Here is a 15,854-nt window from a genome sequence, read left to right on the forward strand (position 1 = left end):
GACCTATAAAGGCCAATAAAATACTAGCAGTACCAGCACAGTTGAATATCACACCATGCAGTGTAAAAGCCTTAGATATTACAGATACAAGCAAAAACCTTATTTTCTGGTGATGCTTCTCAGGAGTAAAGAGTTAGTGCAATTAATTTACTTTTCCCAAGCAAAGCAGTGGTCTTAAGAATTGCACTTCTGAATATCGAGGCAAACATGCTAATTAACCTTCTGGTCAAATGTGACACTTAGCCAACCTTAGTGATTACTCTCTTGTTTCCTACATAGGCAAATCGGTGGATAAGAAACAAAGAAATGAAATCTGGTTTAAAGATAATTAAACTTACAGATGCTGGTTTCCTGCGTACTCTTGAGAACGCTATTAGATTGGGTTTACCTGTTCTTCTAGAAGAGGTATGTATCTTTTATCCATAAACTTAAATTATTATCATTGTATTTCTCTCTCTTTTAATATGTTGGAATTAGTAGGAACATCGTAATCAAAATGTTCATTTATGAACTTCAGTTTTTTCTGGCCACAAAATCCCAGAACCACTGCATAACATTTTCTACATTTTAGCTATATTATTTTTTCCAGAGAAATGTTAGCTAAAAATAACTGTTAAGTAAATATGGTCATTCAAAAAGCAAAACAAAAGGTCTCTGTAATTCACAAAAAACTCCAGGAGAAATTCATTGTATAAGACGATAATCTAAAATATACATTATAGAGTCACAGGTTTTTGCTTTGTTTTTTTCTTGAGAAACCTGCCTCTCATTTGAATTTTAATGTGGGTGATATGCTGCCAGAGGAGATTTTTTAATCAGACAATTTGTTTTTGAAACATTGAAAAAAGTGTTCTTACTTTCTGAAAAATCTACTAACGCTTTTTGTAATTTCAAATCTCTAAATGGCTTGGTGTACAAACATCACATCGATGTTATTTGTTAGCCCTGGAAGAGAGGGCCAGATTCTCTGTCCTACTGTGCTCTTGGAGTGCAAAGCAGTCTTAAATTTGGCCTAAGAGAAATGGTCTGAAGTAAATAGGATGAAATTCAATAAGGACAAATGCAAAGTGCTCCACTTAGGAAGGAATAGTCAGTTGTACACATACTAAATGGGCAATGACTGCCTAGGAAGGAGTACGGCAGAAAGGGATCTGGGTGTCATAGTGGACCACAAGCTAAATATGAGTCAACAGTGTAACGCTATTGCTAAAAAAAGCAAACATCATTCTGGGATGTATTAGCAGAAGTGTTCTAAGCAAGACACGAGAAATAATTCTTCCGCTCTACTCCGCAATGATTAGGCCTCAACTGGAGTATTGTGTCCAGTTCTGGGCGCCACATTTCAGGAAGGATGTGGAGAAATTGGAGAAAGTCCAGAGAAGAGCGATGAAAATGATTAAAGGTCTAGAAAACATGACCTATGAGGGAAGATTGAAAAAATTGGGTTTGTTTAGTCTGGAAAAGAGAAGACTGAGAGGGGACATAACAGTTTTTAAATATATAAAAGGTTGTTACAAGGAGGAGGGAGAAAAATTGTTTTTCTTAACCTCTGGTGATAGGACAAGAAGCAGTGGGCTTAAATTGCAGCAAGGGAGGTTTAGTTTGGACATTATGAAAAACTTCCTAACTTTCAGAGTGTTTAAGCACTGGAATAAATTGCCTAGGGAGGTTGTGGAATCTCCATCATTGGAGATTTTTAAGAGCAGGTTAGACAAACCCCTGTCAGGGATGGTCTAGATAGATAATACTTAGTCCTGCCATGAGGCAGGGGACTGGACTAGATGACCTCTCAAGGTCCCTTCCAGTCCTATGATTCTAAGTGGCCAAATGGGGATTCCCCTGGCAGAGGGGAATTCCTGAGGTTGATTTAATATATGTTGGGGGTGAGCATGGTAGTTCCTGGGATCATGTGACTCCCAGAGGTGATGTAAAGCTACCGTTTCTCACAACTCCCTCCTCTAGGGTCCTGTGGTTGGTGTAGCTGAGCCAGGCTTGAGGAATACATACGTAGTACAAGTCTGTTGTTTATTAGGCTAAATGCAAAATTTTTAAGTTATTTCCTATGGAAATTTGAATCTTTGAGGGTTTTAAGGAGAAATTTGGAGGAGGATAAATGAGGTAGCTCTATGGATATTTAAGGGGAGCTCCTCCCAAGGCATCATGAGAGAAAGCATGAAGGTGCTTTTTTTAGAATTTAACAAGTGGGCAATGGAGGCTGGTAACGTGAGGTAATTGGAGGTGAGAGTCGACATCTTGATAGAGAATGAGTGATAAGTTGGGGGGATAGGCTGTAGAGGCCCTCAAAAGTGAAGACAAACAGTTTGTGTTTGATGCAATAGAGAAAGAGAAGCCAGTGGAGGAAAACAAAGAGTGGGGTGACATAGTCAAAGTGACATGCTAGAAAAATGATCTTTGCAGCATCCTTCTGAATAGATATGAGCAGGACAAGATTGCATTTGTCAAGGCCAAAGAAAAGGATGTTGCAGTATTCAAGATGTGAGATGATGAGAGCCTGGATGAGGGTCTTAGCTGTATGGATGGATAGGAAAGGCCATATCTTAGAGATGTTATGCAGAAAGAATCTGAAAGATTGAGATATAACCTGTATGTGCAGACCTAGAGAGAGGACCAACTTGAAGATGGCAGCCAGGTAATGGGCCTGAGTGACAGGCAGGATGGTGTTGCCCACAGTTCACAAAAAAAGGAGATAAGGCAGTGAGCATTTGGAGAAAGATTCAGAACTCTGTTTTCGCCATGTTGAGCTTGACCTGATGGTTAGACATCCAGGAGATGTCAGAAACACACTTATTCAAGTGATGGTCCCCAAGTGCATGGATACGTGTGTGCCCCATGCACCTGAGTTTGTAATTTTTTAGTAAGCAGTGTCCGTTGGTCCACACATGTGCCGTAACTGTCCTCATGCTCTGAACATAGTGTGTAAGGGATGGTGCAGACCAACACGTCTCCAGTTCTTTCTTATCACTGCATGGTCTGAGTCGGAGTTCATACAGGTAGTCATATAGCACAAGGCATCTGGACCCTTCGAGAGTCCAGAATGCATATCAATTTACTAGATCTCAGGACAGTCCATCAAGTCTGTAATGCATTCCTTCCACTCATCCAATCCTGACATGTTCAAATAATGTCAACATAACAATAAGGACAACATAACAACTGTCTTATATATAAACAAGTAGTGGGGAATGAGATCCCTTCCTTTTTGTATAGCGTCAGTTAACATCTGGAATCGGTGAAACCACCATCACATAACCCTTTCAGCAGCATGTTTACTAGGGGTTCAGAACTCCCTAGTGGACAGTCTCAGCAGATATTTTTCCATGGACCACAAATGGGAGATTCACAATTTAGTTCTCAACAAGGTCTTCACCCAATGGGCAATGCTGTCCTGGGACTTTTTTGCCTCACATGTGAACAAGAAACTTCCTCTACACTGCCTAGGCAAGGGCTCAAAGGGAGATACACTCCAGCTATCACAGAAGGATTACCTGAGGTGGTATGCCTTCCCTCCCATTCCATTAATACTACAAGCCCCATGGAAAATCCATTAAGACAGAGCTCAAGTCATCCTCATTGTGCCTGAGTGGCCAAGACAGTTATGGTTTACAGATCTACTGAAGCTCTCAGCTCAGCTGCCCATAAACGTCTGCCCATTTCTGGACCTTCTAACACAACACCAGGGCACTTTCAAGCACCCCAATCAGGAACCACTGCAACCTGGTATTTGGATGGTCGCTGGATGTAAGAGCGCTTGTGTTCCAGATCAAAGTAGGAAAGACTCTACTAGGATGTGTTATTCAGCTTAAAAGAAGGTGTTTCTCCTCTTGGACTCAACAATACATTATCTCCAGAATCTGCTGGGTTCCCTGCTATCCTGGAATATTTACCTGTAAGTCTTTGGATATCTCATTTAGTTCTCTTCAGGTTCATTTATCAGCAATCGGTGCTTTTCATCCTCCTGTTGATAACCACATGATCTTCATTCACCCTGTCAAACTAGATTTTTGAAGGGCCTTCTTTGACCCTTTCCACCACTGGTGAAGTTCGCACCCCAGTGGGACTTCAATTTTGTTTTTTCATCTCTCAGCAGACCTCCCTTTGAATCTCGAGCCACATGCTCTGTGGTCCATCTGACTATGAAAGTGGCCTTTCTAATCATTGTAACATTAGTTAGACAAGTCAGCTAGCTGAAAACATGCATGGTGGAACCGAGTTTCATAAGAGTCAAACCATCCACTTATTGGTATTTTTTCTAAAACCACATGCCTCTCAGATGAAGAGAGGAGACTGCATTTGCTGGATGTCTGAAGGACACTGGCCACTTGATCTCTATTTCATCCTTCTGTGAAAGTGGCCTTCACAGTGGCAATAACATCAGCCAGGAGAGCTGTTAAGCACTGTTAGCCAAACTACCTTATTATACCATCTTTCATAAGGATAAAGTTTCTATGAAATCTCACCCTAAGTTTTTACCAAAGGTGGTTCCAGAATTTCAATTAAATCTATTCACATTGCTTTTGTTTTCCCTAAGCCACATGCAGAGCATATAAAGCAGAGCAAAAGCTGCATTAGTTGGATGTAAGCAGAGTTCTTTCGTTCTATCTTGACAGAACTGCACACTTCAGAAAGTCTCCTAAACTGTTTGTAGCATATAGAGGAAAGGACCAAAGGTGAAACTATCTCAGAGCAAACGATCTTTAATTGGATTTCCACATGTATCACATTTTTGTTATCAGGTGATTGGAAAGACTCTATCTGTCAAAATAATGGGTCATTTGATGAGAGCTTGGTCCACTGTGATGGCCGCTCTCAGGACATTTGTAAGGCAGCAGCCTGGTCTTCCATCCACACATTCACTCAGCAGCACACAATTGTACAGGCTTTCAGAGACAATGCAAAATATGGCAGAATTGTGCTGCACTGTTCAACAACTCCTGGTACCCACCTCCAGCAAGGTCACTGCTTGTTGAGGGGGTGGGGGAGAGGTCATCAACAATAAAATATATGTATACAGCTCATCATTAGAAGTAGAAATAGTTACTTGCCTGCACAGGAACTGGTGTTCTTCCAGATGTGTGGTCTGTATACATATTCTATGACCCAACCCCCAGCCCCGCTACTCAATCTTTGACAGTGGGCTCTGTAGGTGACAAAAGAACTGGTTTGTGGTTGAGGCAGCCCCTCCCTTTATGCCCTCAGTTGATGGTGTGAGGATGTGCAGTGGATGTGCGCACACCAACAGTGGAATATGAATACAGCGTACACATCTTGAAGAACACCATTTACTATATAAATAAGTAACCATTTCTTCCCATAACATCTGCACGATGAATTTCTGAACTGGCAACACTTTCAGTGCAACACCCTATTTTCGAAGAGAAGATTTTAATTCATATCCTCTGTCATTCTGTAGAAAGATGTCCATCAGCATTATACCTTCTGTCTGTTTGTGGCCAAAGCACAAGACAAAAGCTTTAGCACAGTCGGGATGTGTGTTTAATAGCTCATACACACAAAGTATGATAAGTGTCAGAGGGGTAGCCGTGTTAATCTGGTTCTGTAGAAGCAGCAAAGAATCCTGTGGCACCTTATAGACTAACAGACGTTTTGCAGCATGAGCTTTCGTGGGTGAATACCCACTTCTTCGGATGCAAGTAGTGGAAATTTCCAGGGGCAGGTTTATATATGCAAGCAAGTAGCAAGCTAGAGATAACGAGGTTAGTTCAATCAGGGAGGATGAGGCCCTGTTCTAGCAGTTGAGTGAAAACCAAGAGCGGAGAAACTGGTTCTGTAGTTGGCAAGCCATTCACAGTCTTTGTTTAATCCTGAGCTGATGGTGTCAAATTTGCAGATGAACTGGAGCTCAGCAGTTTCTCTTTGAAGTCTGGTCCTGAAGTTTTTTTGCTGCAGGATGGCCACCTTAAGATCTGCTATTGTGTGGCCAGGGAGGTTCCTTAGAGACTGTCCAGTTTGGCCGATGTACATAGCAGAGGGGCATTGCTGGCATATGATGGCATATATAACATTGGTGGACGTGCAGATGAATGAACCGGTGATGGTGTGGCTGATCTGGTTAGGTCCTGTGATGGTGTCGCTGGTGTAGATATGCGGGCAGAGTTGGCATCGAGGTTTGTTGCATGGATTGGTTCCTGAGTTAGAGTTACTATGGTGCGGTGTGCAGTTACTGGTGAGAATATGCTTCAGGTTGGCAGGTTGTCTGTGGGCGAGGACTGGCCTGCCACCCAAGGCCTGTGAAAGTGTGGGATCATTGTCCAGGATGGGTTGTAGATCCCTGATGATGCGCTGGAGGGGTTTTAGCTGGGGACTGTATGTGATGGCCAGTGGAGTCCTGTTGGTTTCTTTCTTGGGTTTGTCTTGCAGTAGGAGGCTTCTGGGTACACGTCTGGCTCTGTTGATCTGTTTCCTTATTTCCTCGTGCGGGTACTGTAGTTTTGAGAATGCTTGGTGGAGATTTTGTAGGTGTTGGTCTCTGTCTGTGGGGTTAGAGCAGATGCGGTTGTACCTCAGTGCTTGGCTGTAGACAATGGATCTTGTGGTGTGCCCGGGATGGAAGCTGGAGGCATGAAGGTAGGCATAGCGGTTGGTAGGTTTTCGGTATAGGGTGGTGTTAATGTGACCATCAATTATTTGCACCGTAGTGTCTAGGAAGTGGACCTCCCGTGTAGATTGGTCCAGGCTGAGGTTGATGGTGGGGTGGAAGCTGTTGAAATCGTGGTGGAATTTTTCCAGAGTCTCCTTCCCATGGGTCCAGATGATGAAGATGTCATCAATGTAGCGTAGGTAGAGAAGGGGCGTGAGTGGACGGGAGCTGAGGAAGCGTTGTTCCAGGTCAGCCATAAAAATATTGGCATATTGTGGGGCCATGCGGGTGCCCATAGCGGTGCCACTGATCTGGAGATATATATTGTCAGCAAATTTGAAATAGTTGTGTGTGAGGATAAAGGCACAGAGCTCAGCAACCAGTTGTGCTGTGGCATCATCAGGGATACTGTTTCTGACAGCTTGTATTCCATCAGCGTGTGGGATGTTTGTGTAGAGAGCCTCTACATCCATGGTGGCCAGGATGGTGTTTTCTGGAAGGTCACCAATGCATTGTAGTTTCCTCAGGAAATCAGTGGTGTCACGGAGATAGCTGGGAGTGCTGGTGGCATAGGGTCTGAGTAGAGAGTCCACATATCCAGACAGTCCTTCAGTGAGAGTTCCAATGCCCGAGATGATGGGGCATCCAGGATTTCCAGGTTTGTGGATTTTGGGCAGTAGATAGAATAGCCCTGGTCGGGGCTCTAAGGGTATGTTGATTTGTTCCGGTGTTGGTGTAGGGAGTGTCCTGAGTAGATGGTGCAGTTTCTTAGTGTATTCCTCAGTGGGATCTGAGGGAAGTGGCCTGTAGAATTTGGTGTTGGAGAGTTGTCTGGCGGCCTCCTTTTGGTAGTCAGACCTGTTCATGATGACAACAGCACCTCCTTTATCAGCCTCTTTGATTATAATGTCAGGATGGTTTCTGAGGCTGTGGATGGCATTGCGTTCTGCACGACTTAGGTTATGAGGCAAACGATGTTGTTTTTCCACAATTTCTGCCTGTGCACGTCGGCGGAAGCATTCAATGTATAGGTCCAGACTGTCATTTCGACCCTCAGGAGGAGTCCTGTGGAGTTCTTCTTTTTGTGCTGTTGGTGGGAGGGTAACTGTGTATCAGTGTGCTGTTCAGTGTTGTCCTGAAAGTATTCTTTGAGTCGGAGACGGCGAAAGTAGGCTTCCAGATCGCCGCAGAACTGTATCATGTTGGTGGGGGTGGCAGGGCAGAAAGAGAGTCCCCGAGATAGGACAGACGTTTCTTCTGGGCTGAGGGTGTGGTTGGATAGATTGACGATATTGCTGGGTGGGTTAGGGGTACCACGGTTGTGGCCCCATGTAGCAGGGGGCCTGCACGTCCACCAATGTTATATATGCCATCATATGCCAGCAATGCCCCTCTGCTATGTACATCAGCCAAACTGGACAGTCTCTAAGGAAAAGGATAAATGGACACAAATCAGATATTAGGAATGGCAATATACAAAAACCTGTAGGAGAACACTTCAACCTCCCTGGCCACACAATAGCAGATCTTAAGGTGGCCATCCTGCAGCAAAAAAACTTTAGGACCAGACTTCAAAGAGAAACTGCTGAGCTCCAGTTCATCTGCAAATTTGACACCATCAGCTCAGGATTAAACAAAGACTGTGAATGGCTTGCCAACTACAGAACCAGTTTCTCCTCTCTTGGTTTTCACTCAACTGCTAGAACAGGGCCTCATCCTCCCTGATTGAACTAACCTCGTTATCTCTAGCTTGCTTCTTGCTTGCATATATAAACCTGCCCCTGGAAATTTCCACTACTTGCATCCGAAGAAGTGGGTATTCACCCACGAAAGCTCATGCTGCAAAACGTCTGTTAGTCTATAAGGTGCCACAGGATTCTTTGCTGCTTCTAAAGTATGATAAAGCACTCAGAAAATCACCTGTTTGTTTCCTTTCATTCACAATGTGTACGAGCCAGGGTCTCAAAATAGTCTCTGGATAGATAGTTTAAAGGTTTGTCAGGAAGGCATATACAGCTTCTGTTAAACCAGATATTTTTTCCTATTCCATGTTATTCCATGTTCAACCAGAAGTTTATTGGGCTAGTTGCAGGCATAATTGGGTGACTAGATGATCACAGTGATCCCTTCTGGTCTTAAAATCATTGAATATCTAGCAGCCATGTTTTGGGCAAAGCTCAATAGTAAACTCCAAAGAAACTTACAAAGCCACAACGTGGGTATAACTCCTTTGTCTTTCATAAACTGTAAGATAGCTCTTCAGGTGTTTAATGCATTTCTCCCCACCCCCAAAAATCCTCCATTTCCTAGCACCAGAGCATGGATTATTTATCTTTATACTCATCTTTTTATTTCCCTCTCTCTGAGAATCTTATTACTTGCCACATCCCTGAGTAAAGGGCCAGTGTACGTGTTAGCATGAAGGATGGGAAAATTGTTACCTTTTAAAAATTATTTTCCTTGATTAACATCTTCACTAGTCTGTCACACACACATTCAGACCTAAGTGAAGTTGAAGTTAGAATTTTACTGACATCTCAAACCTTGTTTGAGAAATTATTTATATGGATTTGGGAGTACATGATGAGGGTCCGGCCGAGTGAATAGGTTGCTAGGCAATGAGCTCAGCTGCCTAAGGTGCCATTGCAGAGGGGTTAGTACTGAATAAAGGACTAGTGGAGATATTAATAACAGAAAGGAAATGATCATGTAATACATTTTCCATTCTGTCTACCCAGAGCTGATTATGCCCTAGGTAGGAACTCAGTGAGTTTAAACTCAGAACTTTTTGAGTAAAATATCCCTCCCTTGAGCGTAAGATTTTATTGTGCTTGAATACGGTAATTCAATACTGAGTTAATTTTTAAACTTCCGACTGTTACTAGGCCTGACTCAAACACACTTTTTTCCCCCTTTCACAAGCACTGAAATCACCCATGACAAAGTGTCTGTGGCTATAGCCCATGTATCATGACAGTGGTGTCACAGAACTGTAGTTTATTCAGCAGGAATAACTGTCCAATTTGTGAGTTACCCAGCAATTTCTTTTAAAGTGACAGCAGTACATACAATTAATTGTTCACGGATATATTAAGCCTCAGTTATACTATTTTCATTTGGCCCACAGACAGATATTTCTTGAATCCCATAAGCATGTCAGAGAAGCTATTCCTAGTTCCTTTGGCCACAAGCTATGACTTTAAGCAGTCAGTACACATTGACTTGAGATCAAGGTTCTGATTTGAGTAGCTGTCAGGATCAGTAACTGCAGGGAAAAAAAAGATATGCATAAGTGAATTTCCACCAATGTGTCGTATGTTTCTCAGTTTTCAATACCAGAGTTAAAAATTCAATGCTGTATTCATTGGCATGATATATATGGCACTGGAATCTGATGATTCATGACTCCCTCGAAATTGAAATATATTTCTTTATTTTGATTTATTTTCTTACTTTTTATAAATGTGCCTCTTAAAAATCTGTATACTCGTTTAAAAAAAAGAATCCACAACACCATATGTCCAGTAGCTAATGGATAATAGAAAACATGGCTTTGTTTGCATATTAACAAATGTAAACAAAAAATCCCATACCCAGTCCAAGAATTCCCAAGACGCACTTAATCATTCCTTGCAGAAAAGTGCAAGGTGTACACATATGCCCTGCACCTTGCCCTGAAAGTCGGCAGATCTGGAAGTGACAAAGGCATGAATAAATGTACTGAGATCCGTGAGCATATGTGAAAAAAGCACTCTTGCCCATCCCTACTATCTGATCATCCAGAAACAAACACGGATCCAATGGAACCCCCATATCTTCATGTCAACTAAGAAAAAAATAGTCATATCCTCTAAACTAAGGGACAGGTGTTATCTTTGCATTTTCCTGTGACTGAATGCTATGTGTATAGTCCTCAGCAAAGAATTTGATTATGTGCTTAACTACTTTGCTAAATAGAATTGATGTAAGCACATGTTGAAGTCTTCTGTTGAATTAGGACCCTAATTCTGCCCAGTTTACTGTTTCTGGTTCTCATAGTATGATGATGTTCTGTCTTGACTGTAACCACTCAGAGATACAGGAAGAATGGGGCACCTGGGCCCATAATACAGATAATAAAGAGTAGTGAGAGTGGGCAAGAGAATCCCGTTATTGGACACAACCCTGTCAGGTGCTGAGCACTCTCCAGCAAAACACTTAAAGCACATTCTTAAAGTTAAACTTAAGTGCAATACAGGATTGGGCTAGAGTGCTCAGCATTCTCCAGGATTGAGCCCATTGAGTCTTAGGAAGCGGGAGTGTATGGGTCCTTCCCATATTTTGATCAAGTTTTGGAAATAACATTTTCATTACCATTCTGTTTCTAAAGGAACATGACTATTTTTTAAATGTCTCATGCCTTTTTTGTTTTGTGCTAATGTACCATAATGAACCGTGGTTGAACATATGCAAATTATTCTCCTTGCATAGAGTGGAGGGTGTTAATTTAATTTTGCATTTTAGTAATGAAGTATTTCAGTTACCAGTTACATGTAGAAAATACCTTAATCTGGTTTCTTTTTCTAAAGCTGAAGGAAATCTTGGACCCTGCACTGGAGCCAGTTCTTTTGAAGCAGACCTTTGTTTCTGGTGGAAGAATGCTTATTCGCCTTGGAGATTCTGACATTGATTATGACAGAAACTTTAGATTCTACATGACGACTAAACTACCAAATCCACACTACCTTCCAGAGGTATGATGCAGCATTCTAAATTAATGTCATACAAATCATAATCAATATTACTAGAAGGACATTATCAACTTCTGTTGGCCCACATTATTACAGACCTTCCCAAGGCTCAGCTGGTATCTTTTATAATTAAAGTTTTAAAACAGGTGAAAAGAAAAAAAACCCGTGTCCTTTCATTCCATGAGTGAATGTAGCGCAGTAGAGTCCAACATGGTCGTGCCAGTGTATGTGAAAACGTTCATGGACTTATCGACCGTTCTGACAAAGAGAGGTTTGCTCCTGCTGCACAGCATCACCAGGGCTGAGTCATGGAGGTTCAGAATCCAGGGCCACTGAGACTGGTCCTGTGTGTCTGTTGTTGGAGTCCTGTATGTGGGGTCTTCCAGAAGATCCTGCCACCTGGAGGGGAGAGCTCTGTCACATGGCTTCTCAAATATTAAGAACATGACAGCATGACTTCCAGTGAAGACCTTCATTCACTAATGGACAAGCTGTATGGCCTATTTGAAGGACCTGTGGAGGGTACTCCTGATGGGCTTTCTTAGGAGATCCTAGTGTCTGATAGGGGATTGTTTCATTAGTGGTTCCTCTGAAAATCCGCTACTAGTGAGAGCCTCCACAATCAACTCCCCTCAAAAAACCCCACTGCAAAAAGGGTAGCCCAGCTAGTAGGATTTCCTAGAAAATTTACAGATGTCTATCCCTTTCTAGATAGCTATGAGGTCTAGCCAGATGCTGGATGGTGTAGTACTGGGTAACTGTGATGTAATTGCTTTGATTAAGGAGGTACTTGCAGGCAACTGATACACATTTTATTTCATAATTCTGTTACTTTATTTTGAGGTTCATAAGGTCCTGTATTTTGTATTTATATGCTGTATCATCCAGTCTCCACACATAATATCAGCTGTTACTTTATTTTGAAAGCATTTTGAAAATCAAGCAATCTGTTGAAGTGCCTAACAGTAGAAACCCAGGTTTGAAAAGATGCACTGTCAGCTACATGGGCCAGGGTATAAGGAGACCTCCATTCAGATCCTGGTTCTGATGTTGACTTGGAGTGTGACAGTAGTCAAGTCGCCTAAGCCCTCTGTGTCTCAGTTAATTTGACAGTCACAGCAAATTAAGGATGCCCCAATAGGACTCATGGTCTAAAGAACTAAGAACTGGGGTGGAAGCCAGGAATTTTGGAGTTTGTTCTATTCCAAAGTGTAGGCAACTGGTTATAATCATTCTTTGTTCTTATGTAGCACTTTAAAGGCTTTCTTTATGTTCACAGCCCCCAGGAGAAAGACAACTAAATTCCTTTTCTTACTAGTCCAGCTTTTAAGTAATTGCAGCAGGCTGACTTTCAGAATTGCTGAGCACCACAACGTCAATTGAAGTTGATCGGAAATGTTGGTGCTCAGCACGTCTACAAATCCAGCCCTGCATGTTTAGACCAGCTTGTGTGATTAGGCACTTAACTCTTGTATGTATTTAAACAGCCACATACATATGCATGCCACATCCTTCTTTAAGATCGTGGCTTACAAGTGATCACTGTTTCTTACTGTGCATGCCCCAGGCTACTTTTAAAATATTCAAGACTTTTGTACTTTATAGCTATATTTTCTCAAACTTGCCATCCCTTATACTAGTCATTGCAGACTGGTTTCATGTAAAATTCAAAGTTTATAGTTAGGGCCTGTCACGGTGTGCACAGCCAGCCCCTCTTCTGAAGGCCCAGCTGCCTTCCCAGATAAGTCCAGGGAGACATCAGCTTTGTGCAACACCCGTGTCCTTTTTTCTTTAAGCATTTTCCCACCACCAGCGTCCAACTATATACAATCCTTACAGGTTTTTCATCTACCGCAGGCCGGGTCAGTAACCAGCTAGAGAGCTTCCACTTCCCTGTCTGACTGACCTCTCTCTCTGGCTGTCCCACTCCTTCTGACTCCTTCCCAGCCTTTGTAGCTCCTGGCCTATAAGGCTGGCAGGTGTTGTCAATTATCAGGAGACAATCGATCCCTCTTGATTGGGGCTGGCGGGGCAGGGGCTGATTAGGTGTGTTTGCAGCAGCACCCTGCCACAAGGCCCTACTAAATTCGTGGTTCATTTTGGTCAATTTCATGGTCATAGTATTTAAAAAATAATAAATTTTATGATTTCAGCTACTTAAATCTGAAATTTCACAGTTTTGTAATTGTAGGGGTCCTAACCTAAAAAGGAGTCATGGGGGATCACGAGGTTATTGTGCAGGAGGGCGGGAAGGGGTGTTGATACTTTTAACCTTACTTCTGCGCTGCTACTGGCATCGGCGCCTTCAGAGCTGGGTGGCCAGAGATTGGCGGCTGCTGGCCTGGAGCCCAGCTCTGAAGGCAGAGCCGCCGCCAGCAGCAGTGCAGCAGTAAGGATGGCATGGTCTGGTATTGCCACCTTTACTTCTGCGCTGCTGCCTGCAGAACTGGGCCCTCAGTCAGCAGCTGCAGCTCTCCGGCCGCCCAGCTCTGAAGGCAGTGCAGAAGTAATGGTGGCAATATTGCCAGCCCCCTAAAATAACCTTGCAACCCCCCTACAACTCCCCTTTGGGTCAGGAGCCCCAATTTGAGAAACGCTGGTCTCCCCCATTAAATCTGTATAGTGTAGGGTAAAAGCACACAAAAGACCAGATTTCATGAGGGGAGACCAGATTTCATGGTCTGTGACGCGTTATTCATGGCTATGAATTTGGTAGGGCCCTATTTATAGTTTCAGCCTTTTTTGAGTTATGCCACTGGAAATGATTACAAGAACAGTTATTGTGCAAAGTGAAAAACATATTTTTATTTCATCCTCCGATCCCTCCAAAAGTTTGATCAAACTCCCAAAAAATCACTTTTGGACATAAACCAACCATGTGAAATTTCAGCCCAAATGGAAATTTTTGAGTAAGTTGTGAACAGCTGTAAATTGAAGTTTAGATTGGAAACGCCTTCTCAGCCATAACTATACCTTCGCTGTGGGTGCCATTATTATTCTTAACTAAACCCCTTATTTTATTGTATTAACCTACATAGAAATAATGTGTGTCATTTGTTGTGTTTATTCTACAGGTGTGTATTAAAGTTACTATAATCAATTTCACTGTAACCAGATCTGGCCTGGAGGATCAGCTGCTAAGGTTTATAACTTTTATTCCCATTATTTATTTCACAGTAATTGCTTTTAAATGTTTAAGGTGACACCAGGAGAAAATGAACGAAGAAAACAATAAAGAAAATGTTTTCCCACATATTTATATAAAGTACCAAGTCACAATCACCAGTAACTTAAGGACAACCTATTTCTTGCCTTAGTATGCATATTTTCTAAAGCATCTTATGCTGGGATAGGTATATCTAATTCTTTAAGTATTGTAGTAGAAATCATCTCTTTGTAAAGTATTGTAATAGGAATCAACTATTTGTAACTCAGGATACATAATTACTTATCTTTTTCTAATACTGTGTCTAATAGGCTAGATTTAAAAGTCATAACCCACTGCTCTACAGGCAAAATGCTTCTGAAATAAATGTAGTCCAACTTTACTAATTCTGGGTCACTGAGAACGAAAATGATGCTTAAAATTGTTGATTGGCTCTAGTTTTCAAGTTATGCTATTGGGTCAGTATATACGACCCTTGACTTGGGAATAGCGGAGGATAAGTGAGTTATAAAGGGAAGGGATCTCAATTTAAACCAGAAATGACTAAAATACATCTTTGACTGGATCTGTGAATAAATCTATGACTGGGTTTGGACAGTACTTGCTTTTTAGGCAAAACAATGAATGATGCAATCTGAAGCTGGTATTGTGTCATACATGATATGAATTGCATCATGTTATTCCTAGAAGTCATGGATGATGCAATCATAACGAAGCTTACATCACTCTGCTGAACAAATTGCCCTATATCAGCTCTAGAAATCATACAGTGTCGTGCTCTCTTATTTGTCAGTATTTGATTTTGCAAAGGGACACATTTCTGTTTAGCCAAAGTGAGCAGAGATGCCTCGTACTTGTGTGAACAGTGCAGATAACTTCTGCTATGTTTGTGGTGAAGTGACTTTTGCATCACAAAAGCGCAGTATAACTACTATGGTTAAGAAAGCCTATCACCTTTATTTTGGCTGCAAAATTAGAGATCAGGACAAGAGGTGGGCCCCACACATATGCTGCAACACTTGTGCAACAAATCTTCACCAGTGGTTGAACAGGAAAAGGAAATCTATGCCTTTTGCAGTGCCAATGATTTGGAGAGAGCCAACAGATCATACCAGCAATTGTTACTTCTGCATGGTGCCTCCAGTTGGGAAAGGTGTGTCAAAGAAGAAAAAGTGGACTGTGCATTATCCAAACATTCCATCAGCTATACGCCCAGTACCCCATGGAGAAGGACTGCCGGTTCCTGATGCACCAGAATCATTCTCACTTGAGTCAGACGAGGAAGAGGAAGAGGATGAAACTTCTGGTCCTGAACCATCAATGTCACAGGACCCACATT

At 42.1% G+C, this 15,854-nt stretch overlaps 1 protein-coding gene across 1 annotated transcript in view; it reads left to right on the forward strand.

Moving 5' to 3' along the window:
- The window catches only part of DNAH6 (dynein axonemal heavy chain 6), a 207,005-nt gene that overhangs the window by 133,056 nt on the left and 58,095 nt on the right, over nt 1-15,854 (forward strand). Inside the window, exons 57-59 of the mRNA XM_045021828.1 lie at nt 280-405; nt 11,188-11,352; nt 14,424-14,491. Of these exons, the coding sequence (XP_044877763.1) occupies nt 280-405; nt 11,188-11,352; nt 14,424-14,491 (359 nt within the window). The remainder of the gene's footprint in view (nt 1-279; nt 406-11,187; nt 11,353-14,423; nt 14,492-15,854) is intronic.

This window comes from Mauremys mutica, chromosome 6, assembly GCF_020497125.1.
Source record: "Mauremys mutica isolate MM-2020 ecotype Southern chromosome 6, ASM2049712v1, whole genome shotgun sequence".
Taxonomy (NCBI): Eukaryota; Metazoa; Chordata; order Testudines; family Geoemydidae; genus Mauremys; species Mauremys mutica.